The following is a 22640-nucleotide window of genomic DNA, read 5'->3' on the forward strand; positions in this document are numbered from 1 at the left end:
TCAGAAATCAATAAACAGGTTTTGAAGTAACCTTCGATTTTCCCTTATCTTTATGACTAAACTGTATGTGGGACAGAAAACAGTAAAACAAATTGAAAACAATTTTCTCGCCAAAGCGTAGTTTGTATTCAAAGTTTCCTACAAATACCCACTGGAAAATTGAATTCTTAGTTTGATTTCGTTCAGCCATGATTTTCGTTTTGCTTCTGACCACATTTCTTGCTGTTTTAATAATCAGGCAATATCAAAAAGCCCGAAAACTCCCACCAGGACCTGTTTCTCTTCCACTAATCGGGAATATTCATCAATTGGTGTACCATATTTGGAATGAGAAGGGAGTTGTACCAGCTTTTGATTTATTTAGAAAAGTAAGTATTATAGTAATAAATTTTGGTGAAAAGTTAATAAATTTACAGAAATATGGAGACGTTTTCACTATCTGGCTTGGTCCGATACCTCATGTGAGTATTTGCAACTATGAAACATCACAGGAAGTTTTTGTGAAAAATGGAAACAAATACAAAGATCGCTTTCTCCCTCCTGTTTATCTTCATGTCAGTAGTAAGTACCAAACTAGTATTTATTTTTTGCAAAACAATTTTTCAGATAATCTTGGGTTATTCACCGCAAATGGGCCAGTGTGTGCCGAGATGAGAAAATTCACGTTGTTGGCGTTTAGAAATATGGGAGTTGGGAGAGATTTAATGGAGCAGCGGATTTTGGATGAGCTGAACACGAGGTATTTATGGGGATTTGAACTGTTTTTGGTACAAAAAAAATTTTGCCGAACCTTCCGGAGAATTTTCAAATACCGTGAGAAATTTTTGAACTCTCAATTTCCAGTTCAAAACTTTGAAAAAAGTGTTTCGAGTTTTAGAAGATTCTCGTAAAAGTTAAAAAAAAACATTTCACTTCCATCTTTTTCAAATATTAATTTCCTCCGAACATTTTTTATTTCCCGCCAAAAATTTTTATCAATAAATTTGAATTTGCCGCATAAGGTTTTTTTTTACAAAACTTGAATTCTCCGCTTTTCTCTGAAATTTTAAATTCCTCACCAAAATTTTTTCAAAAAATTTGAATTTTTACTGACCGCCGTAAAGCGAAAATTTGTAGCACTAGTTTCGATACCAATTCCAACAAATTTTTTTTCCAGATGTGCCGAAATTGATGCAGATGCTGTGAATGGAAAAACAATCGTTCACACTACAGAATTTTTCGATCTGACCGTCGGAAGTGTTATCAATTCTCTGCTCGTCGGAAAACGTTTCGAGGCCGAAGATAAGGATGATTTTCTAGAAATCAAGAGACTCATGGCAGAAGCCGCCGATTTATTCACAATGTTTGATTTAGTAGTTCCGGTTTGGTTTTTGAAATCATTCTTTCCGTCGAGGTTTGAAAGAGTAGTAGCAATTTTCGAGAAGGCTTTGAACTATTTATCTCGAGAAGCATTGGCGCGTTATGAGAAATTAAAAACAGGAGAATATTCTGTAAATGCAGAGGATCCCCAAGACTTTGTAGAAGCTTATTTGGCAAAGATGGAGCAGGAGAGGCTTCGTGACAGTGATACACCATATACTATGGAATGTTTGAAATTTGTGATTGGAGATCTCTGGTTAGCTGGTCAAGATACCACTTCAACGACTTTGGTCGCAGGATTCAATCATCTTGTTAAAAATCCAGAAATTGTTAGAAAATGCAGGGAGGAAATTCTGAGGATCACAGAAAACGGGTCACGTCCACTTCAGCTAAAAGACAGAGCTGAATCTCATTACCTCAACGCTACAATTGCGGAAATCCAACGCCACGCTTCAATTTTAAATGTTAACTTTTGGAGGCTTGTTCATGAGCCGACAACTGTACAGGGACATCCAGTGGACTCAGGTTCAGTGATTTGTGCTCAACTTGGAGCTCTTCATGTAAACGATGATTTATTCAAAAATCCCGACAAGTTCTACCCGGAAAGATTTATTGAAAACGAGCAACTTTTAAGTCAAATAATACCTTTTGGAATTGGAAAACGATCGTGTGTTGGAGAAAATATTGCAAAATCAGAGCTATACTTGGTAAGAAATGAAGTTTTGAAAAATGTAGAATAATACATTTATTCTCAGATGATTGGAAATCTTATCCTGCGATATGACATTAAGCCACATGGTTCTGAACCTTCAACAGAAGATAAACTTCCGTATAGCGCTGGAAAAACTCCTGATAAATCTGTGAAATTGGAATTTGTTAAATTATAAAAATATTTGCTTGTACAAGTTTTTTTTGTAAATAATAAAACATATTCTGGCAACTCCCATTTTTTATACGTTTCCAAGCTTGAAAGTTTGGAAGTTTAAAAAAAACCTGAAGCAAGTTTTAACATGTTTCCATTTTTCAAAAAAAACCACGAGAAAGCCTAAAAAGCTTTAAAAAAGTGTGATTTGCATTTTGTTTTTTTTCGAAAATTTGTCCTGTTAAACAGCTTAAAGGTGAAGTAGCAAATATGGTAAAATTGTTAAAAATCACTCTTATGGGGCAAAAATGTAACATTTTGAACATTTTTTTTCGTATAATTTTTATTGAGAGTGAAAAAGTGACAATTATGTTTTTGACACTTTTTGTGAAAAATATAGCACTGTCGCTGTGTGCATATTGATCTGCGATATCCAAACAAAAATTGCAAAAACTAAGTAGCTACCACTTTTAAAACAAAATTTTAAAAATCTATAAAAATCTGCATTTAATACGCGTTTGGAATGTTCAGTTGTAATAATCTGGTTTCTGGTTTTTCTGAAATTCTAAATATTTTGGTTTTTAGTAAAACAGAAAAATATTTAAGATCTCAATAATTTCGGAAGCTAAAAAATTGAAGAAAAAACAAGTATGAATCAAATATAGAAGTAGAAGCTAGAGTTCAGACAACTTCACAACATTGGAAGAAAAATTACAAAAAATCATATTTTGTGCTGGATCCGCCTACTTTCATATCTGATAACACTCAATTTTGCACAATGTAGTTTAGAAAATTTATTAGAGACCACGATTTGTCACATAATTTCATGACTTTTCATTTTTCCAAAACACACTATTTTTCTCAAAGCCTCACAATTCACTATTTTAGTCAACTCATCATAAAAATCAATGGAACACGTTTTTTGTCGACGATGCGAAAGCGTGCTTTGTAGACAAATAACAAAATCAAATTGATAACAAATTCGTATTTTCTAGTTTTTTGACTTCCTATATTACGGGTGAAGAAAATGGGAAAATGAAATCGATCCAGCAATTATGATTGTTATTCTACTTCTCACAACCTTGATTGCGTTTCTGGTAGCTAGACAATATCAGAAAGCGAAAAAACTTCCACCAGGGCCAGTATCTCTTCCACTTATTGGAAATATTCCTCAATTGGTTTACTATATTTGGAGAGAAAAAGGAGTTGTGCCAGCGTTTGATCTATTCAGACAGGTAAATGCCCACAATTTACTGAGGAAAAACTAGTAATTTAGATTTATGGAGATGTTTTCACTATTTGGCTTGGCCCGATCCCTCATGTCAGCATCTGCGATTATGATACGTCGCAGGAAGTTTTCGTGAAGAATGGGAGCAGGCTTATAGATCGGTTCCTCCCGCCTGTTTTCTTACATTTAAGCAGTGAGTTTAGACATATTGCGAGGGCTTCTATATAGGCGCCAAAACGGTTGCCTGCTTGGCCTCTAGGCAACACCCGCCGGCCTCGCGCCTTTTGTTAAAGCATAATTTGTTTTATTTATTACCGTACTTGATTTTCATCAAATTTATTGAAAAGAGAAAATTATAGAAAGAGGCGAGAGATCAGGCGAATTACAGGCAGGCCATGAAGCCGCACAATAGAAGCTCATAAAAAATTATTTGAGTTTTTTTTTTCAGATAATCTTGGTTTGGTTAGTGCAAATGGCGAAGTGTGGGCTGAAATGCGAAGATTCACGTTGTTAGCATTCAGAAATATTGGGGTTGGGAGAGATTCGATGGAGGAGAGAATTTTGGAAGAATTGGATGCAAGGTAATTTTTGTTAGAGTCTCAATATACCAAATAAAACTGAACATCAAAAGCTAGTTGACATTTTTGAGTTCTTCGGCTAAACTATATATTTTTGTTTTTTTTTTCAATTTGAAACTTAATTTACCACATTTTCAGGCATGATGAAAATTTGATAAGACGTAAGAAATTTGCAGAAACTCTAAAAAGACCTTTACGTTGACAATTTAATAATAATTTGAATTTTGTTCAGGAAAATTAGTAAAGCCGAAAAAATCATGCGGAAATTCAAAAATTATTTAGAACTTTGTATCTATTTTCGTTGGAAATAGATTTTTAGAAAATTCGAAAAGGGGCAACAAACCCACAGCCTTTAACACCACAAGTGATTAAAAAATGATTTAAATTAATAATTATTCAATTTAAGATGCGAGGAAATTGATGCTGATGCTGTAAATGGGAAAACCGTTGTTCAAACTTCCGATTTCTTTGACCTTGCCGTTGGTAGTATTATCAACAACACTCTGATTGGAAAGCGTTTCAACGCACATAACAAAGATGAATTCATGAAATTGAAAAAGATGATGGACTCGGCTTCAGACTTATTCACTATTTTCGATTTAACCGCTCCGGTTTGGATGCTGAAGATATTAGTCCCAAAGAGATGTGAAAGGATTCTGGGAGTTCAGGAAGAAATTCTCAATTTCGTATCCCGAGAAGCTAACGAACGTTATGAGCAGCTGAAAAGTGGAGAGTATACTGTGAACGCTGAGAATCCGCATGATTTCGTTGAAGCTTACTTTGCAAAGATGGAGGAAGAGAAACGGCACGGAGGACCTACGCCGTACACAATGAAATGTTTGAAACATGTTATCGGAGATCTGTGGCTAGCTGGACAAGATACTACAACAACGACATTGGTTTCAGGATTCAATCAACTTGTTAACCATCCAGAAGTTATCAGAAAATGCAGAGAAGAAATTCTGAGAATCACGGAAAATGGCTCACGTCCACTTCAGCTAAAAGACAGAGCTGAATCTCATTACCTCAACGCTACAATTACTGAAATTCAACGCCACGCTTCAATTTTAAACGTCAACTTTTGGAGACTGATAAATGAGCCCACAAATGTAAAAGGATACGAGATTGATTCGGGAACAGTCATGACAGCCCAACTTGGAGCCCTCCACGTAAACAACGATATTTTCAAAAACGCCGACAAGTTCTATCCGGAGAGATTCATTGAAAATGGAAAACTTTTGAATCAAGTTATCCCGTTTGGAATCGGAAAACGATCTTGCGTTGGGGAGAATCTCGCAAGATCAGAATTGTATTTAGTAAGTTGGGAAGTTTGGATATGCAAAATAAAATGTATTTTCAGCTGACTGGAAACCTATTGCTCCGGTATAATATCAGACCACATGGATCGTTACCTTCAACAGCTGACCAGTTGCCATATAGTGCCGGAAAAATGCCCGATAAAAATGTTCATTTAGAGTTTGTTAAATTGTAATCTTTAATGATAATTTATGGGATCTGTATTTCTCTTTCTGTCAATAAAAATTGAAAATGATTTTTACATTCTCAATATTTTCTAAATCATGTTTCGTGAAGCTGAAGAGTAAAATTCGACATTTAGAAGGTTTCGTTAGAAAAATGAAAAGTGTAGTGCCAGAGGGGACTTTATCTAAAACAGGCCTGAAGGTTCGACCCGCGTTACAGTTCCAGTCTAAAGTAATAACACTAATTCAAAATAATATATACGAAAAAAAAACACTTGAATATTATTTGATTTTTAAAGATTTTCAATTTTGAAATTATCAAATTTCCTTGAATTTGGGAATTTTTGAAGAAGTTTCAGATGCAGGTTTGAAATCCTAGAATGTGCAAGTATGAAAACTGAAACAAAATGTATTTATACGACTTTTTTGGTCACTGCCAAACTTATAATCGGTCAAAACTATGTTTGCACAAATTTCTAACATTAAAAATAAACGATTTTAATTTTTTTTTGAAAATTATGCCTGTATACATTTCAGCATTATAAGAGCGTTTTTAAGCGATTCCCTACTGATGATACTGTAGCATTCTAAAATTATTGTAGCTTAATAGCTATCTAATTTGTAAAATTAAATTTAAAAAAATAAATTTGAAGTGGATCTATTAGAACCTTCATACAATATTTCCTACTCTTTTAAATTTGAAATTTTTCGAGTCAGTGCTAGTGATAGATAGAATACATCCATTCCGTAGTTATCTACGCTTTCCTCTTGGAATCAACACATCAAAACTCAAAGTACGCCTTTATTAAAGAACCGTGCTTTGTAGTTTTAAATTACTTGCTTCCATTGTTTGTAGCCTTTCCTTATAAAAGATAGCAGGTTCTGTTTAACTATCTCAATTTCAAAATGATTATTTTGATCTTCATCACTACCTTATTAACTTTTCTGATAGTCAGACAAAACCAACTATCCAAAAAACTCCCACCGGGTCCCATAGCTTTTCCCATAATCGGAAATATTCCTCAAGTGGCTTATTATGTCTGGAAGACGGAGGGAATGGTGCCAGCACTTGATTTATTTAGAAAGGTAATTTATTTTTTGATTGGAGTTCTTAGTCTATAATTTGTTAGACTTATGGAAATGTATTTACAATTTGGCTCGGCCCAATCCCTCATGTGAGCATTTGTGATTATGAAACGTCGCAAGAAGTTTTTGTGAAAAATGGAAACAAGTTCAAAGACCGCCTTTTGCCGCCAATTTTTATTCATGTCAGTGGTATGAACTTTTTTTCTTCACTCAACAAATTAAAAGTTACATGTTTTTCCAGAAAATCTAGGATTGCTCACTGCAAATGGAGATTCGTGGGCAGAAATGAGAGGGTTCACATTATTGGCGTTCAGAAATATGGGTGTTGGTAAGGATTTGATGGAGAAGAGAATTTTGGATGAGCTGAATGCAAGGTAAGATTGAATGAATTATATTTTTTAGGTTGTGGTTTTTCCAGATGTGCTGAAATTGATGCGGATGCTGTAAATGGAAAGACAATTGTAAAGATTTCTGATTTCTTTGACCTAACTGTTGGCAGTGTTATCAATAGCACCTTGGTTGGAAAACGATTTGAAGCACATAACAAGGACGAATTTCTCCATCTCAAAAAAATAATTCATGTCTCATCTGATATTTTTACAACATTTGATATGACAGTGCCAGTTTGGGTGTTGAAGACGTTCTTCCCGGGACGGTTTGCTAGAAGTGTGGAAATTCAAGAGGAGGTTCTTAAGTATGTATCTCGCGAAGCTTCAAAACGCTATGACAAGATGAAACTAGGAGAATACACTCCTAGTTCAGAAGATCCCCAGGATTTTGTTGAAGCTTTCCTGGCAAAGATAGATCAGGAAGAACAAACTGGAGGTCCTACACACTTTACGATGAGGTGTTTGAATCAGGTTATTGCGGATCTTTGGCTAGCTGGACAGGATACTACCGCGACAACTTTGGTCTCTGGTTTCAATCAACTTGTTAACAATCCGGAGGTTATGCGCAAGTGTCGTGAGGAGATTATGAAGATTACAGAAAACGGTTATCGTCCACTTCAGTTGAAAGACAGAGCTGAAACTCATTACCTAAATGCAACGATTGCTGAAATTCAACGTCACGCTTCAATTTTGAATGTCAACTTTTGGAGGCTTGTTCATGAGCCGACAATTGTGAATGGTTATGAAATTGACGCCGGAGCAGTTATCACCTCCCAACTTGGAGCTCTCCATGTAAATAACGATATCTTCAAGGATCCCTCCAAGTTCTATCCGGAGAGATTTATTGAAAACGGGAAACTTCTTAATCAAATAATCCCATTTGGAATTGGAAAACGATCATGCGTCGGTGAGAATATCGCCAGATCTGAATTGTATTTAGTAAGAATTCTTATAATAGTTTATTAATCTTAATTAACTCGAATAATTTCAGATGATTGGAAACTTATTGCTCCGATATGACATCAAACCCCATGGCTCGTTACCTTCCTTAGATGACAAGCTGCCTTATAGTGTCGGAAAAATGCCCGATAAAACTGTTGAATTAGAGTTTGTTAAGTTGTAATCATTTTTTTAGTACTGGTAATCAAACTTCAAAATAAAATTTGTTATTCCTAGTGTAATTTGATTTTTCCAATTTTCAAAAATTCATATAAAATTTAGAACAATTTTTTGAATTTTTACGATGTGGTACCACGGGCGTATATTAGAGCAATTTCTCCACTGGCGCTGCTCAACTTCAAAAAATATATAAGTTTCCTCGATTTCCAATTAATTTTATTTTATGCGACTTTCGTTTTTGATCCCGCATCTTCACCTGTTGCTCTATTGCGTGTCTAGCAATTTCTCAGCAATTAGTTATTTTCAATTCAGCTTATACATATAATGAACATTTCGCTTTCGAATTTCGAATATCTTCCCGATGTACTCATTTTTTCGTCAGAGGCATGGTTGACTCTTTTGATGTTATTATCATATCTAACTCTTCCATTTCATATATAGGTGCACAAAATTAGGCAAGGGGAAGAGGTTTGCGTGACAACAGTTTTCATAAATTACTGGAATGTTTTGAGAACTTTCGGAAAAATAGCCAAAATATAAGCATTTCTCAACAAAATAAATTCGACCTTAAAGGTCGGGAGAAAAGTTCTAAAATCTCTGAATGAGCACAACAAAAATTTCATCTCAGTCAAACTTTCAGAGTTTCCCGCTAATAGTAAATCAATTTCACAAAATGGTAAAAATCGCTTACTTTGCTTTTTTCATGTTGATTATGTTGGTGGTGGTAATGTGCTTGCTTCTTCTTTTTGGTACTCTTCTCAAGCAAAAATTTGCCTTACAACAACTTTTTACAGCTTGGTACGTACAACTTTTTTTTGGGATTTTTGAACCTCTTCTTTACAGGGTCATAATTATTTTTGGTATCGCTATAATATTACACATTCTGGTCTATTTTGTAACACTGCAGGTGTTTCATGTTTTATTATTCCTGCTAGCCATTCAAAACTTCTTGCGATTTTTTGTTTCATTGAGATTATTGTTTCTGCAGACCTCAATTCAAAAATATGTTAAGCGTATTTATATATTTTTCATTTTGAAAGACTTTGTTAGTTTTTTAATTTCGAAATTTGATAATAAGTTGCCTCAAAATGTTTGGCATGCCGGTCAGATTTTATACTTGGTAAGTGGATTGGATTGGGGATATTACTTGTGGGTTTGAAAGGTTGTGTAGCGTATGTGAGTTTTTCAACATAAATGGCAAAATACAGTCCCATTATACAAAATCCAACTGTGAAAATGTATATAATTTTTTTTCTATTTTTTTAAAATTAATGTTAAAATTTTGCAAAAAAAAAGAAGGGGCTGAAAGATTTTTGAATTCCCGCGCTTAATTTTCCGCCATGCTGACTGGGATTTTTCATTTTTTCTTTGTTTAAGCATCAGACATAGTAATGCGCCAACAATAAATTGTCTTCAGCTTACGCGCCAATCAAACTTCACTAAAAATCTAATTTATAGGTAACATTGCTCATATTAAATTTACTACTTCCCATGATGTCTCCACTGATCTACACCCCAATAATTGTGAAAACAAAAATAAATAACACCGATATGTATTCGCAGCACCATGCTCATATTCATAAATATGTTTTCTGGCAAAATGTTTCGGTATTTTCGTTTAAAACGGTAGTAAACCCATTTGCAAAGACTGGATTAAATGTTCAAAAAATTTTGGATTCAGATCTCCTTGCCATATATATTTCAAGATCTCGACTTTGTCCAAATTATAGGAAGAGTATATATATACGATTGTTTCACAACACCACTAATAATTCAGCTGTCATATTTATGGTGCAATCGACACTTTTTGTTCACCAATTTCCACTTCAAGACGTTTGTCAAAGTGTTGCTTGGTAAAGCTGAAAGTTCTGTTCACCCGATTTCAGCACCAATAGTGTTTTCTATAACGTAATAGCAGTTTTGAAAAATTATTGTTATTGTAGATAATATTACACTTCACTTTTGTTCATTTTCCCACCGAATTCTCTAACTAGGGAACCGTCAGAAGGTGCCCATTGGAATTGCATATGAGACCTATGCCATTCGATAGCCCATGTCTTAAAACGGTTACTCGTGAATTTTTAGCTGCGAATCTCCAGAACCAAGCTCACGGCGAGCTCTCTAAGATCCTGAAATAGCACTGTAACGAAGCATTGAAGGGCCAATTTTCGAAATTAACTTTGGCAGCCCATATCTCCGCGGATAAATTTTTTACAGAAAAGTCATCAACTAATAAGTTGTTGATCTATTTGTAAAGAACAAATTTGTAGTTGAAAGTTTTTATCAAAAAAAATTGTTGTTTCAGATAGAATCGCGTGAAGTGCGGTAGCTGTTGTTTATAGTTTAATACTGCTATTGCTTTTCTAATGATTTTATCTGAAACAAAAATTTTTTGGTGAAAACTTTCAACTACAAACTTGTTCTTTACAAAAAGATGAGCAACTTATCAGTTGATGACTTTTCTGTAAAAAAATTATCCACGGAGATATGAGCAATCAAAATGAATTAGGTAGATTGCTTCTTTTGATCGTTACAGTGCTTTGTTACAGTGCTATTTTAGGATCTTTGAGAGCTCACTGTGAGCTTGGTTCTGGAGATTCGCAGCTAAAAATTCACGAGTAACCGTTTTAAGACATGGGCTATCGAATGGCATAGGTCTTATATGCAAGTCCACTGGGCACCTTCTGACGGTTCCCTAGTAAGATCAAAATGAACGAAGATAACGGGAGTAAAAAAAAAATTACTCTAAATTCTTTTTGACTTTTTAAAATTGTTTTAAAAAGCAAAAACTGAAAACAATCTAAAAATCTTAATTGAAAGTGACATTTATTTAGAATCACAAGGAATTTTTCTTCCGATTATCAAAAGACAAGTTCCTATTTGTTTTTGTCTGTAATTTGAAATAGAGGCGAGTACGGTGATGATTAACTGATAAGAACCACGAAAAGTCCGCCTTATTTTTTCATTTATTGTTCAAAAGTTTAAAAGAAAATTCTGTTTCACTTTCCGAACAAGTTACCAGGAAATGCTTCTAATTTTATTATTTACTACTGTTCTGGCAATTTTGATAATTCATCAGTGGATTAAAAGAAGAAATCTTCCTAATGGTAAGTCTAAAAATAAAAATTAAATTAAACATTAATTATTTCTAGGACCAACTCCAATCCCAATAATTGGAAATTTACACCAACTTTTTTACCTTTACTGGAAACATGGAGGAGCTGTGTCAGCTTATCGTCAGTTGGAGCAAACTTACGGGAAAGTTTTCACTGTTTGGATAGGCCCACTCCCTACAGTCTACATTTCTGACTATGACCTGGCCCATGAAACTCATATCAAGAAATCCAATATTTTCGGAGCACGATTTGCAGTTGGAGCTCTGAATTATATCAGAGAGGGCAGAGGAATTGTGGCTTCGAATGGAGAGTTTTGGCAAGAGCATCGACGGTTTGCACTGACCACTCTAAGGAATTTCGGATTGGGAAGAAATTTGATGGAGGAGAAGATTATGGAAGAATATAGATATAGGTGAGTCTTGCCAAAACGTTCCAAAACTTGCCAAAGTTGGACCGTAAAAATTTTATTGTAATTTCGCAAAATATTTGGTACGCCATTTTAAAGGCACATGTTGTTTCTGTGAGTCAACTTGAGAAAACCCTATTCTTAAAAACTCCAATTCAGATTCGCTCAAACCGGAAACGGCAACAACAACAAAAGCTCGATCGAAACCAATTCATCAATGTTTTTTGATCTCCTCATCGGCAGTATTATCAATCAACTTCTTATCAGTGAACGATTTGAACAGGTTTAGCAGTTTAATGTCATGCTCAAATTGAAAAATATGTTTGTAGGGTGACCCAGAATTTGAAAAACTGAAAGAGAGCCTGTCGATTGGTCTGGAAAAGTTTGGAGTTTTGGATATATTTTTGCCAGATTGGATAATGAATGCGTGGTGGATGAAATGGAGAATGGATGACATTTTAGGTCCATTTAGTTGGATTCATAGGCTTTCGCAAAGAAATGTGCAGAGAAGGTAAGGAAAAAAAACGTGCTACCTAAAAAATTTTTTTATTATAATTTTTCTAGAATGGAACAAATCGAAAGTGGTGAGCATGTCATCGATGGTGACGGTACTGATTTTATGGACACTTATATCAATAAAATCGAGAAAGATAAAAGAGAAGGCGTCGATTCTACATTCACGTATGTAATTTTTCTGTAAATCTTTCATCAAAAATTATATTTCCAGCCTAGAAACTTTGGCTATCGATATGTACGACCTGTGGATTGCTGGCCAAGAAACCACTTCTACAACTCTATCATGGGCCTGCGCCTGTCTTCTGAACCATCCGGAAGTTGTGAAAATTGCACGAGAAGAGCTGGTCCATTTGACTGGAGGGCATCGGAGTATTTCATTGACTGACAAAACTTCAACGCCTTATCTCAATGCTGTTATTAATGTGAGAGATTTTTTAGTTCTCAACCAATTTATGTATTTTTGAAAAAATTTAGGAAGTTCAACGAATTGCTTCAATTCTCAACGTGAACATTTTCCGTCAAACATCCGAGGATACAACTGTCAACGGACAACCTATTGCTGCAGGAACCGCTCTGACCACACATTTATCTTTAATTCATACTGACGAGAATCTGTTTCAAAATCACACCGAATTCCGGCCGGAGCGCTTTTTGGAGAATAATAACCTGGAGAAGAAGCTGATCCCATTTGGAATCGGAAAACGTGCATGCCTCGGAGAATCATTGGCTCGAGCTGAGCTCTACTTAGTAACCGGAAATATGATCTTGGACTATGATCTTCAGCCGATCGGAGAAGTTCCTCAAATCAAGACGACGTCACCATGCGGAATTATGAAGCGGCCACCAGTCTATAGTCTGCGATTTGTACCTGTTCATCACGCGTGAAGTGACTTCCTTAATTGACATTTGTAATTGATCATGTTCTTGTCGGCGAAACAAGATAATTCCTTTGATTTGAACTACTGTGTTGTAAATTTGATAAACTTTTGGACATAGATCACAACTGAGTTAAAATTTTGAAAAATACGAAAGTTGACTAATGAAATAATGAATGATTATCAAAGCTACAGTGTCGGCCAAAAGTAAATGCGTTTTGTTTTTCAGTGATTTTTCAAAATTTTCAAACAAGTATAACTCTGAAACTAGACATTTCGGCAAGAAAAGTTAAACTAACAAATTGTTGCTCTCAATGTTGCCTACACGATGACGTTTTTATTAGGATTGTACAATAACCATGTCAATAGATACAGCGTCCGACATCTCGCGTGTCAATTTTTGACGACTATTCGTAAAACGCTTGTATGTCAAGAACTAGACGTTTTCATGAAAAAAGTTTTAGTAATAAAATAAGCCGCATTGAATAGTCCATTGTTTGCATCTAACTATTTAGTCCACAAGTGGCCAGCAGCTCAGATATTGACGTTAAAACTGGCCTCTCCCAAGTGGTCGTTTTGCACATATGTTCAAAAAGTGGGATACGTTTTTTCAAAAATCATTTTTTTTATATGTATCTGAAGTAACCAATGTAGCAATAAAATTTAATTCACATTCGAACTGAAAAACAATGTGGAAAAAAATTTTCCACCATCTTTATGAAACATGTTTAATCTTGACTATCAGTAGGTTATTTCGAACGTTGATATCTGAAATGCTGACCATTTGTAGACAAAATGGTTATATGCAAGCAATGTACTATTCAATATGGTTCATTTTATTACTAAAACTTTTTTCATGAAAATGTCTAGTTCTTGAACTACAAGCGTTTTACGAAAAGTTGTCAAAAATTTACTCGCGAGATGTCGGGCGCTGTATCTATTGACATTGATTATTGCCCAACCCTAATAAATATGTCATCGTGTAGGAAACATTGAGAGCAACATTTTGTTAGTTCAACTTTTCTTGCCGAAACGTATAGTTTCAGAGTTATACTTGTTTGAAAATTTTGAAAAATCACTGAAACACACAAAACGCATATACTTTTGGCCGACACTGTATATAGTCTTTTCTGAAAATCTCCGGGATCTTTGAAAGTCTAGCAGAAAGCAAGAAATTGTAGTTGCTCAGTTTTGTTGGTGATCTATACAAAACCGGTGACACAATCGAATTATTGAAAATTCCAAATAACTCAGTTCGTTGAAATAATACATAGTTCCGGAGACCCCGAGCACTTTCTGTTATTTTTTGTTATTAAGACTAATATCGTCACAGACAACCCGGCATAAAAACCAGTTCTGAGAATCTTTCTTAAATAATTACTTCCCGGCACATCTTTTGTACCATCGTAATAAAACATCAATTTCCGAGGAAATATTGTGTTCTCATCAGACATGTCTAAAGCTTAACACTAGTGGTTTTTTTTTGTTGTAAAACCCAAATGAACACTTGATATTCATTTCGCATAGCTATTTTTGAAAGTGGAGAAATCAAGAGAAGGTACAGCCAAAAACTGAATTCGGTCTTGTGGTTATATGCTTGAGTTGCTCAAACACTTAGAAAGTTAAGGTGCGAGCCAATTGCTGTTCGGCAAATTCGGCAAATCGGCAATTCGCTGGTTTGCCGGATTGGAATTTGACAAATTGCAGGAAAAATCGTTTGCCGCCCACCCCTGGTTTGAACAACGCAAGAAAATCACCGCAAAACCGTATATAATTTTGGCCGGCGTTGTTCGTTCTATCATTTTCTGAACTCTCAAAAAAAACACAAATAAATATCAAGTGTTCATTCTGGTTTGTACACAAAGGAGACAACCACTTCCAATCAGAGAGCTTTACAAAGGAAATAGCCAGTCTGACAAGAACACAATTTTTTCGCCAGACCCATGTGACACCCTCCCGGAAATTGATGCTTTATTACGGTGGTACAAGAAATGTGCCGGGAAGTGATTGTCAAACTAGATTCTCAGAATATAAACCTGTGCCAATCTAACGATCAGTCTTGACGCAAAAAAAAACGGTGTGAAAATGTTCTCAAGCTCTCGTGAAATTTTTCAACGAACTTGCGCGTTTTTTGGAATTTTTAACAACTCCATTCTGGCGCTACTGATCTTGTATAGATCCCCAAAAAAGTTGGGCAACTACAAGTTTTTGATGATGTACATCTCGATTTTTGAAACCCTGTACTCCCTGCTAGACTTTTCGACGATCCCGGAGATATTCAGCAAAGACTACGTGTTTTTGATAATTATTGAAAAGCGATTGACAGTTTTGCCAAATTTTTTATTGCAATGCGCTTTGAGTAAGTTTGTGAAAGTTTGGGTGCTTGAAGTTTATCACTTGATTTTCAGTTATCTTCGGCAGTCTTTTCGGGATGTCCATGGCGATTTTCGCTATTCATTTTGTCTATAGATACCTAGTTATGACTGGGTGAGTTGTGCAAACTTTGGCCAACTTGGGGTAAAATCCGTCTCAAAATTCTAGTCCAAATGGAACCCGTGAGATGTCTGCCGCTTCAACTTTTTACAGAGCGAAATTGATCAAACTTTATCAGTTTTTAAATGGCACGCACGCTTAAAAAGTTAATCTCTGTCTTCATTCCAGAAGCCAGTTCATCAAAACCCATCATCTTTTAAAAGTTCTTGGCCTAATTGGGTTCACACTTTGCATGGGCGTCGCCTGGAGTTTCCTCCACAGTTCATATCACCCAATTCCTCAGGCCGATATTTTTCTTGACGTGGAATATTTGAAACCAAGAAACTTACAACTTACCGAAATAAGCTACTCGGGCCCATGTTTTCAAGTTCAAGACGAGAAAGGCGTTCTCCGGATGAATTGGGATGTAGTTGGAACTACTGGAGTTATGATTCTACTCATTGTGAGTGACTAGATTTTAACTTGAACTATTATCTTTAGACTCTAATGTTTCAGAGTCTCAGTTTTTCAACAGTCTTCTACTGCGGCATTTCCATCTACAAGAACATCAAATCAATGACTTCAATGAGATCCTCCCTGGACCAATCCCTCCAATCTCAACTGTTCTACGCCCTTGTATTTCAAACCCTCATCCCAGTTATCTTAATGCATATTCCTGCAAGTTTTGGGTTCCTTGTCTCAATTTTCGGTAATTCCATTCAACTCTTCGGACAGCTCCCTACTTTCTCAATTTTCTTGTTCCCAATGCTGGATCCACTCCCAAACTTTTTCATTATCCGAAGCTACCGCCAGGCTATTACAGGTAACGAAAAATTTTATTTTCAGAAATTCACGTACATTTTCAGAATTTTTCGGATGCATACTGTCTACGACTTCCAGCCATAAAACTGACTCAAATCATAAACTGGAAATGCGACCAAGAGCTGCTGCAATTGTTGTAAATTGAATATGAAGATTGCGGTGGAATTTAATTTTTTAAAAATTGTTCGTTAAAATGAATACTCTTAAGAATGAGAACTCCCTTTTTTTGTTGATAATTTTGATAATTTGTATTTTGTTAAAATTTTAGAAAAAAATTTAGAGCTACCCGTGATTAATAAATATTTGAAGATAAAGCCTTGAAATTGAGATAAATTTTCTTGAAAATTTTTATTTGGAATGTGGCTGTCAGGAATGGACTCGCAAGATGTCAACTGCTTCAAAATTTTCAAAATCAACAAGATGTCAATTTACACCTTCTGTTTTGCTTTTATTAAATTATTAATTTTTATTAATTTTTATTAAGCATTGTAGAGTAAAAGAATATGAAAAATCACACTTTAATGAGAAACCGGAATCAATCTGATATTATAATTAGGAGGCCTTTTCATCAATCCAAACGGCGTAGAAGTCTTGATCTCTGGTTTAACTCCGACTGCTTCCAAGTTGAAGTCCAAAACCAAGTTTCCAATTATCTAAAAACAACATAACATTTTTTTGAGCTTTAAATGAGGTTCAATTACCAAATACAGCTCGGCTCTAGCCAACGACTCTCCGGGGCATGATCGTTTCCCAATTCCAAATGGTATCAGCTTTTTATCCAAATTATTATTCTCGATGAATCTTTCCGGATCAAATTTAGTATGATCTTTGAACAAATCTTCATCAGTGTGAATCATTGCAAGTTGAGTTGTCACGACTGAACCAGACGCGATTGGTTGTCCGTCGATATGAGAGTCTTCTTGGAGTTGACGGAAAATGTTTACATTTAGAATTGAAGATATTCTTTGAACCTCCTAAAACGTGATGTGATCTCGAACATCAAACCCCTAAAACTTCAGAGACTCACATTAACAACCGCAGTCAAATAAGGAGTTTGTGCTCGATCAGTCAACGATACACTACGAGTTCCACCAGTTATTTGAATCAGCTCTTTCCTCAGCTTCTCTACAACTTCTGGATGATTCAGAAGGCACGTGCCTGCCCACGTCAAGGTCGTTGAAGTTGTCTCCTGTCCAGCTAGCCACAAGTCGAACAGGTCAATAGCTAAGGTTTCCAGTCTGAATCCTTATAGTAAGATCAATTAAAATTTACGAAACGTTACGTGAAAGTGGAGTCGATCCCTTCCTTTTTGTCTTTCTCGATTTTAATCAGGAATGCGTCGACGAAATCATCACCCTCCTCACTTATGACGTGGCTTCCATTTTTAATTTCGCTTGTTCTGAAATTAGCTGATTTTTGTCGTATAAATTTTTTGATTCAAAATAAAAATAACCTTTTCTGAATTCCATTCTTGACAAGTTCATACACAAAATCGAATGGAGCCATCGTAACTTTAGTTCGCCATCTTAGAATTCTTGACTTTAACAGCCACAAAGGTGTGAACGAATCAAAAATTGAGAGTTCTTCCAGAGCCTTTGTAAGGTACATTTTTAGCTTTTCAAAATCCTGATCTCCCTGCTCAAATCGTTCAGAAACTAGCATACGGTTAATAATAGAACCGACAAGTAGGTCGAACATTGTTGTAGCATTCACCTCGATAACTCCGTTTTTACCGTGAGTTTTTGAGAAGTCTTGAATTCTGTAAAAAAAATTTTTTTTTGGGTAACTTTGTTGATGGTTTTTTCCAGGAATTTGGAAGTGTTCCTACATATTATATAATTCCAATTTTTTAACCAATAATTGAATTTTTGACATTTGTTAATCTAGTTTTTGTGCTCCTAAATTCCAAAAAAAAAATCGAATCCACAAACCTGTATCTATACTCATCCATTATCTTATCCTCCATAATATTTCTCCCCACACCAAAATTCCTCAGTGTAGTCAGTGCAAACCGCCGATGTTCCTGCCAAAAATCTCCGTTTGATCCAACAATTCCCCGACCCTCTCTGATATAATCCATTCCTCCAATAGTGAACCTGTGCCCGAAAACGTTGGCTCTTTTCACATGAGTCTCATAGGCAATGTCATAGTCGGCAATGAAAACTATGGGAATAGGACCAAACCATAGCGTGAAGAATTTTCCGTAATGTTTTTTAAATTCCTGGAAACCAGCTACCATTCCACCAGTTTTCCATGAATTATAAATGAGTTGATGTAAGTTTCCAATTAGTGGCAGAGGTAACGGACCTGAAAGTTAAAAAAAAAATTGGTTTCCAAAATTTTCTACACAAACCTTTCGGGTTCCTTCGTCTGCCTCTCCAGAGATTAATTGAAAAATACGTCAGAATTGAGGTTAAAATTAAAATTAGAAACATTTTGATTTAATTGACTGACAAAAATCGTTTTCTATCCACTCTTATATGTTTTTCTTCTAATCACTCTTCATTTTATTTGTTCAAAGTTAAAGTGACACAACAGGGAACAGAAAATGAAAATTACATTGAAAAAAAGAGAATTAGAGAAAGAAATTTTGTGGTTTGTGTTGACAACGATTTTTGTGAAGTTTATTTTTCGTATTTTCAAAAATAGTTATGAAGATTTTAAAATAAATGTTGAAACATTATATCAAAAAAGTGGGCATAACCTGGGTCTGCTAGAATTATGAAAAGAAATATTCATAAATTGGCTCGTGAGATGTCGAGGTGTTCTTTATGAAATCCACAAATTCAGATACTGGGTTTTCCCAGATTTTTTCATTAGAAAAATGTTTTTCTGGTAAAATTCAGCATGCAAAGTTACCTTTCGGTTTCGATAGAATGTCTCAGATACTACATGCTTGGAGCACTTACATAGGGCCATTTTTGTCCAAAACTGAACTATTTATTGGTTTTTTTCTTATCTAAACTACAATTGGAAAACAGTCGAAGACTATTAAGAACGTTTTACAAATCGAATTTCATATGATGGTGGTCGTTTCAGTAACGAGAACGGCGTTGGGGTCTTCATTTTCGGAGTAGCGCCAACTGGTTCTATTTCGTATTCCATGACAATGTTTGCAATGATCTAAAATGTTAAGTTTTGACAGAAAATTTAAGTTCAAACTAACCAAATATAGCTCGGCTCTTGCCAAAGATTCACCGGGACAGGAACGTTTTCCGATTCCAAATGGAATCAGTTTTTTCTCCAAGTTATTGTTTTCCATAAATCTTTCGGGATTGAACTCTTTATGGTTTTTGAAAGTCTCATCGTCAGTGTGCATGGCGGAAAGTTGAGTGGCGAATGCTGTGCCCGCTGGCACAAGTACTCCGTCAATTAGAGCATCTTCTTCAAGAACACGTGGGAGATTGACATTGAGTATGGAAGCGATTCTCTGAATTTCCTAAAAATATTTGAGTAGTTGTTCACAATAGAAGATACGAGCTCACATTTATAGTAGCATTCAGGTATAATGTACTTGATCTATCGGCTAATGAAACACTACGCATTCCTCCAGTGACTTCTGTTAGTTCATTTCTAAGCTTCTCGACAACTTCTGGGTAATTCATCAGGCAAACAAATGCCCAACAAAGCGTAGTGGATGTTGTTTCTTGTCCGGCTACCCAGAGATCAAACAGGTCCACAGCAAGTGTTTCGAGGCTGAAAGACACATTTTTTATTATTTGCGAATTAATTGTTCGTTACCAAGTTACCAAGTTTTACCCAATGAAAACTAAGTTTTTCAAATTTAAATTCAACAAAGAAAATTGTTAAAATCATTCCTATCATCAAGTACCCTTGTGAAACTTTTCAAAAATGTTAATAATTTCTAAAAGTTACTGTCAAAAAGCGGCAATTATTTACTTTAGTTTTAGACTACATTTCTAGTTCTGATTTGAAAAAAATATTTGGATAATTTGGAGCTTGAACTTTTTACAATGTTGAGCCTGCAAAAAAGTTTTAAAAAGTCCGAAACTTCAAGTTGTTTTTGGAAATTTCGAAAAATGAAAAACCTAAAAACTGAAATAATATATTTTTGACACATTGAAAAACCAACAATTTGATAATGAAAATTTTGGACTTTCACTTGTGAATATAAGATGTATTACTAATTACGGGAAAATACGGTAGATTCATAATTTGAGAACGTACGTGAAAGTTGACTCGACTTCTTCTTTACTATCCTTCTCAATTTTAATTATAAATGCGTCTACAAAATCGTCACCTTCTTCACTTAAAACATGTGTTCCATTTTCAATAGCAGCAACTCTGCAAGAAAAAAATAATAGTTGAACGGTATTTTTTTTTCTGTTAAATACCTTCTTTGAATTCCTTTTTGTCCGACCTCATAAATAAAATCGAATGGGGCAAATGTTGTCTTGGTTCTCCATTTCATAAATTTCGACTTTAACAGCCATAAAGGCATTACACCTTCAATAATTGAACTGTTTTCCAATGCCATTGTAAGTTTTGTTTTCAGCTCTTCGAACTCTTTATCGTCTTGCTCAAATCTTTCAGAGACCAACAATTGATTGATAATGGATCCGACAAGTAGATCAAAAAACATAGAGGCGCTGACTTGAATAGCTCCATTTTTGAAATGAGTCTCGTGGAAATCCTCAAATCTAAACTCTTACATTTCCAAAAAAAAAAATCATTTGTTACAAAAAAAAACTATTTACTCACCGATAATTATATTCTTCCATAATTTTGCCTTCTATAATGTTCCTCCCAATTCCAAAATTTCTAAAAGTTGTAAGCGCGAATCTTCTATGTTCCAACCAAAAATCACCATTTGATCCAATAATTCCTCTCCCTTCTCTGATATACTCTGTGGCTCCATGTATATATCTATTTACAAAAATGTTTGCTCTTTTGACATGTGTTTCGTAGGCAATATCATAATCACATATATTCACCATTGGCAGTGGACCCATCCATAACGTGAAAACCTTTCCATATTGCTTCTTCATTTCTTTTATTCCCTCAACAATTCCTCCGAATCTCCAGGCATAGTAAAATAATTGATGGAAATTTCCAATGAGGGGAATTGGAAGTGGTCCTGAATAAGATACTTTATGTTGGGTCAGTTTGGCCTAGGCCATAAAATAGTAACTCGTTATGTTGTCAAGTGGTGCCAGGCTGTCCTATTACGGTTTGATCTATAAAAAAATGCGGGAATTTTTTTCCCGAAAAAATATGACGCCAGCACGTTCTTAACCATGCGAAGTTAGTTGAGAACTCTGCGTCTCTTCTCCCGCATTTTTTGTAGATCTACTTAGATCAATCCAAAATGAGACACTCTGGCACCACAAAAAAAAAACAATAGGAAAACAACAACAACAATATATCTAGAACTTGTCCAAAAAAAAGCAACACTTTTTTTAAAATATAAATTTATTATCAAAAAATAACAATCGCACACGCCACGTGGATTTTGTTTTTTATTTGTTTTTTATTTAGGCTCCTCCCATGTTTGACCTTTAGTTCAATTTTTAAATTCTCTGTTAAAATAAAGTTGTGGGAGGAGCGTAAATAAAAAATAAATAAAAAACAAAAGCCACGTGGCGTGTGCGATTGTTATTTTTTGATAATAAGTAAAATGAATTTTAGCAATCATGCTCCATTGATAAAGACTGCAAAAAATTTTCACGTAAATATATCATATTAGAACACATATTCCACAAACGGCGGGAATAAAATTATCATTATCAAATATTCGTATTTTGAATTTTTTTTTGTTGAGATATTAGTTTTTAGGCTATAATTGTTTGAAAGCTTTGAAAAGTTAAAAAATATCCCAAAAACTTTGAATAAAACTTACCATTTGGTAGTTTTCGCCATGCCCTCCAAATATTAACAGTTAATATTAATACTGTTGCAGTCAGAATTAGGATGAATAGCATTATTTTAAAATACTGCTAGATTAGAAACTCGAAAATTAGAAACTAATATTTTTTATTAACTTTTCTTATACTAACTCAGCCTACCCCCAAAATTGAAAAGCGCGCGAATGAGACGATAGATAAGAGGTAGAAAAGAAATAAGACACACAACACAAAATGCGTGTTCTACGCTTTGAAAGTTGTTGACCACACTTTTTGTTTTTATTTTTAAGTTGTGTAGCATTTGAAGGGGGTTTGATATTAAAAAATTAAAAATATTTCAGATTTTCCAATCTTGTCAACAAATTTTTTTGATGTTTTGGAGAATTCTAGAGCATTGATGTAGGTTTAATTGGAACATAATTAAAATTTTTAATTCTTAAAAAAACATTTTTTCTGCAAAACCGGCA

At 34.9% G+C, this 22640-nt stretch overlaps 7 protein-coding genes, 6 non-coding genes and 1 pseudogene across 16 annotated transcripts; 9 read left to right on the top strand and 5 right to left on the bottom strand.

Annotated features, from left to right (window-relative positions):
* The first annotated feature begins 93 nt into the window (after positions 1-93).
* cyp-35B1 (CYtochrome P450 family) lies at positions 94-2299 on the top strand. The gene is made up of 5 exons (NM_001322546.2): positions 94-368; positions 417-561; positions 607-739; positions 1157-2066; positions 2115-2299. Exons 1-5 carry the CDS (start codon positions 189-191, stop codon positions 2244-2246), a joined length of 1500 nt encoding a protein of 499 aa, NP_001309511.1. The 5' UTR covers positions 94-188; the 3' UTR covers positions 2247-2299.
* K07C6.16 lies at positions 419-520 on the bottom strand. Its single transcript, NR_068678.1, has one exon. It is a non-coding gene; the product is annotated as an Unclassified non-coding RNA K07C6.16 (non-coding RNA).
* A 922-nt stretch (positions 2300-3221) lies between the features above and the next one.
* cyp-35B2 (CYtochrome P450 family) lies at positions 3222-5585 on the top strand. Its single transcript, NM_071693.3, has 5 exons — positions 3222-3456; positions 3498-3642; positions 3898-4030; positions 4434-5343; positions 5388-5585. Exons 1-5 carry the CDS (start codon positions 3277-3279, stop codon positions 5517-5519), a joined length of 1500 nt encoding a protein of 499 aa, NP_504094.1. The 5' UTR covers positions 3222-3276; the 3' UTR covers positions 5520-5585.
* Positions 5586-6414: 829 nt separating this feature from the next.
* On the top strand, positions 6415-8106 carry cyp-35B3 (CYtochrome P450 family; the record flags this gene model as incomplete). The annotated part of the gene is made up of 5 exons (NM_071694.1): positions 6415-6594; positions 6639-6783; positions 6836-6968; positions 7013-7922; positions 7975-8106. 5 exons carry the CDS (start codon positions 6415-6417, stop codon positions 8104-8106), a joined length of 1500 nt encoding a protein of 499 aa, NP_504095.1.
* K07C6.17 lies at positions 6672-6741 on the bottom strand. The gene has a single exon (NR_068679.1). It is a non-coding gene; the product is annotated as an Unclassified non-coding RNA K07C6.17 (non-coding RNA).
* Positions 8107-8426: 320 nt separating the features above from the next.
* On the top strand, positions 8427-10014 carry srz-89 (annotated as a pseudogene). Its single transcript has 5 exons — positions 8427-8570; positions 8743-8900; positions 8946-9222; positions 9561-9728; positions 9784-10014. Coding segments are annotated over exons 1-5 (978 nt in total).
* Positions 10015-11084: 1070 nt separating this feature from the next.
* Positions 11085-13159, top strand: dach-1 (CYtochrome P450 family). The gene is made up of 7 exons (NM_071696.3): positions 11085-11209; positions 11255-11630; positions 11784-11907; positions 11954-12135; positions 12189-12305; positions 12352-12562; positions 12615-13159. Exons 1-7 carry the CDS (start codon positions 11128-11130, stop codon positions 13023-13025), a joined length of 1503 nt encoding a protein of 500 aa, NP_504097.1. The 5' UTR covers positions 11085-11127; the 3' UTR covers positions 13026-13159.
* T09H2.2 lies at positions 12214-12321 on the bottom strand. The gene has a single exon (NR_131684.1). It is a non-coding gene; the product is annotated as a small nucleolar RNA T09H2.2 (small nucleolar RNA).
* Positions 13160-15100: 1941 nt separating the features above from the next.
* On the top strand, positions 15101-16522 carry str-247 (Seven TM Receptor; the record flags this gene model as incomplete). Its single annotated transcript, NM_071697.5, has 5 exons — positions 15101-15374; positions 15424-15502; positions 15677-15950; positions 16004-16310; positions 16354-16522. 5 exons carry the CDS (start codon positions 15101-15103, stop codon positions 16452-16454), a joined length of 1035 nt encoding a protein of 344 aa, NP_504098.2. The 3' UTR covers positions 16455-16522.
* Positions 16523-16762: 240 nt separating this feature from the next.
* Positions 16763-18770, bottom strand: cyp-34A5 (CYtochrome P450 family). Its single transcript, NM_071698.4, has 7 exons — positions 18663-18770; positions 18241-18616; positions 17763-18068; positions 17592-17708; positions 17337-17547; positions 17011-17283; positions 16763-16962 (listed from the first exon to the last, which is right to left on the bottom strand). Exons 1-7 carry the CDS (start codon positions 18742-18744, stop codon positions 16828-16830), a joined length of 1500 nt encoding a protein of 499 aa, NP_504099.1. The 5' UTR covers positions 18745-18770; the 3' UTR covers positions 16763-16827.
* On the top strand, positions 17576-17680 carry B0213.21. The gene has a single exon (NR_068680.1). It is a non-coding gene; the product is annotated as a small nuclear RNA B0213.21 (small nuclear RNA).
* Positions 18771-19221: 451 nt separating the features above from the next.
* Positions 19222-22397, bottom strand: cyp-34A6 (CYtochrome P450 family; the record flags this gene model as incomplete). Of its 3 annotated transcripts, NM_001269102.3 has the most annotated exons (7): positions 19222-19432; positions 19476-19748; positions 19795-20005; positions 20498-20614; positions 20665-20970; positions 21032-21407; positions 22170-22397. In NM_001269102.3, 7 exons carry the CDS (start codon positions 22249-22251, stop codon positions 19301-19303), a joined length of 1497 nt encoding a protein of 498 aa, NP_001256031.1. The 3 variants fall into 3 exon arrangements, with proteins under 3 accessions (NP_001256031.1, NP_001380106.1, NP_001317794.1); NM_001392497.1 differs by lacking the exon at positions 22170-22397 and having other exon boundaries at positions 19228-19432; positions 21032-21409; NM_001330821.3 differs by lacking the exon at positions 22170-22397 and having other exon boundaries at positions 19301-19432; positions 21032-21318.
* Positions 20482-20586, top strand: B0213.22. Its single transcript, NR_068681.1, has one exon. It is a non-coding gene; the product is annotated as a small nuclear RNA B0213.22 (small nuclear RNA).
* On the top strand, positions 20836-20856 carry 21ur-12305. The gene has a single exon (NR_068682.1).
* Positions 22398-22640: the final 243 nt, after the last annotated feature.

The sequence above is a fragment of the Caenorhabditis elegans genome, chromosome V, assembly GCF_000002985.6.
Source record: "Caenorhabditis elegans chromosome V".
In the NCBI taxonomy this organism is placed as follows: Eukaryota; Metazoa; Nematoda; class Chromadorea; order Rhabditida; family Rhabditidae; genus Caenorhabditis; species Caenorhabditis elegans.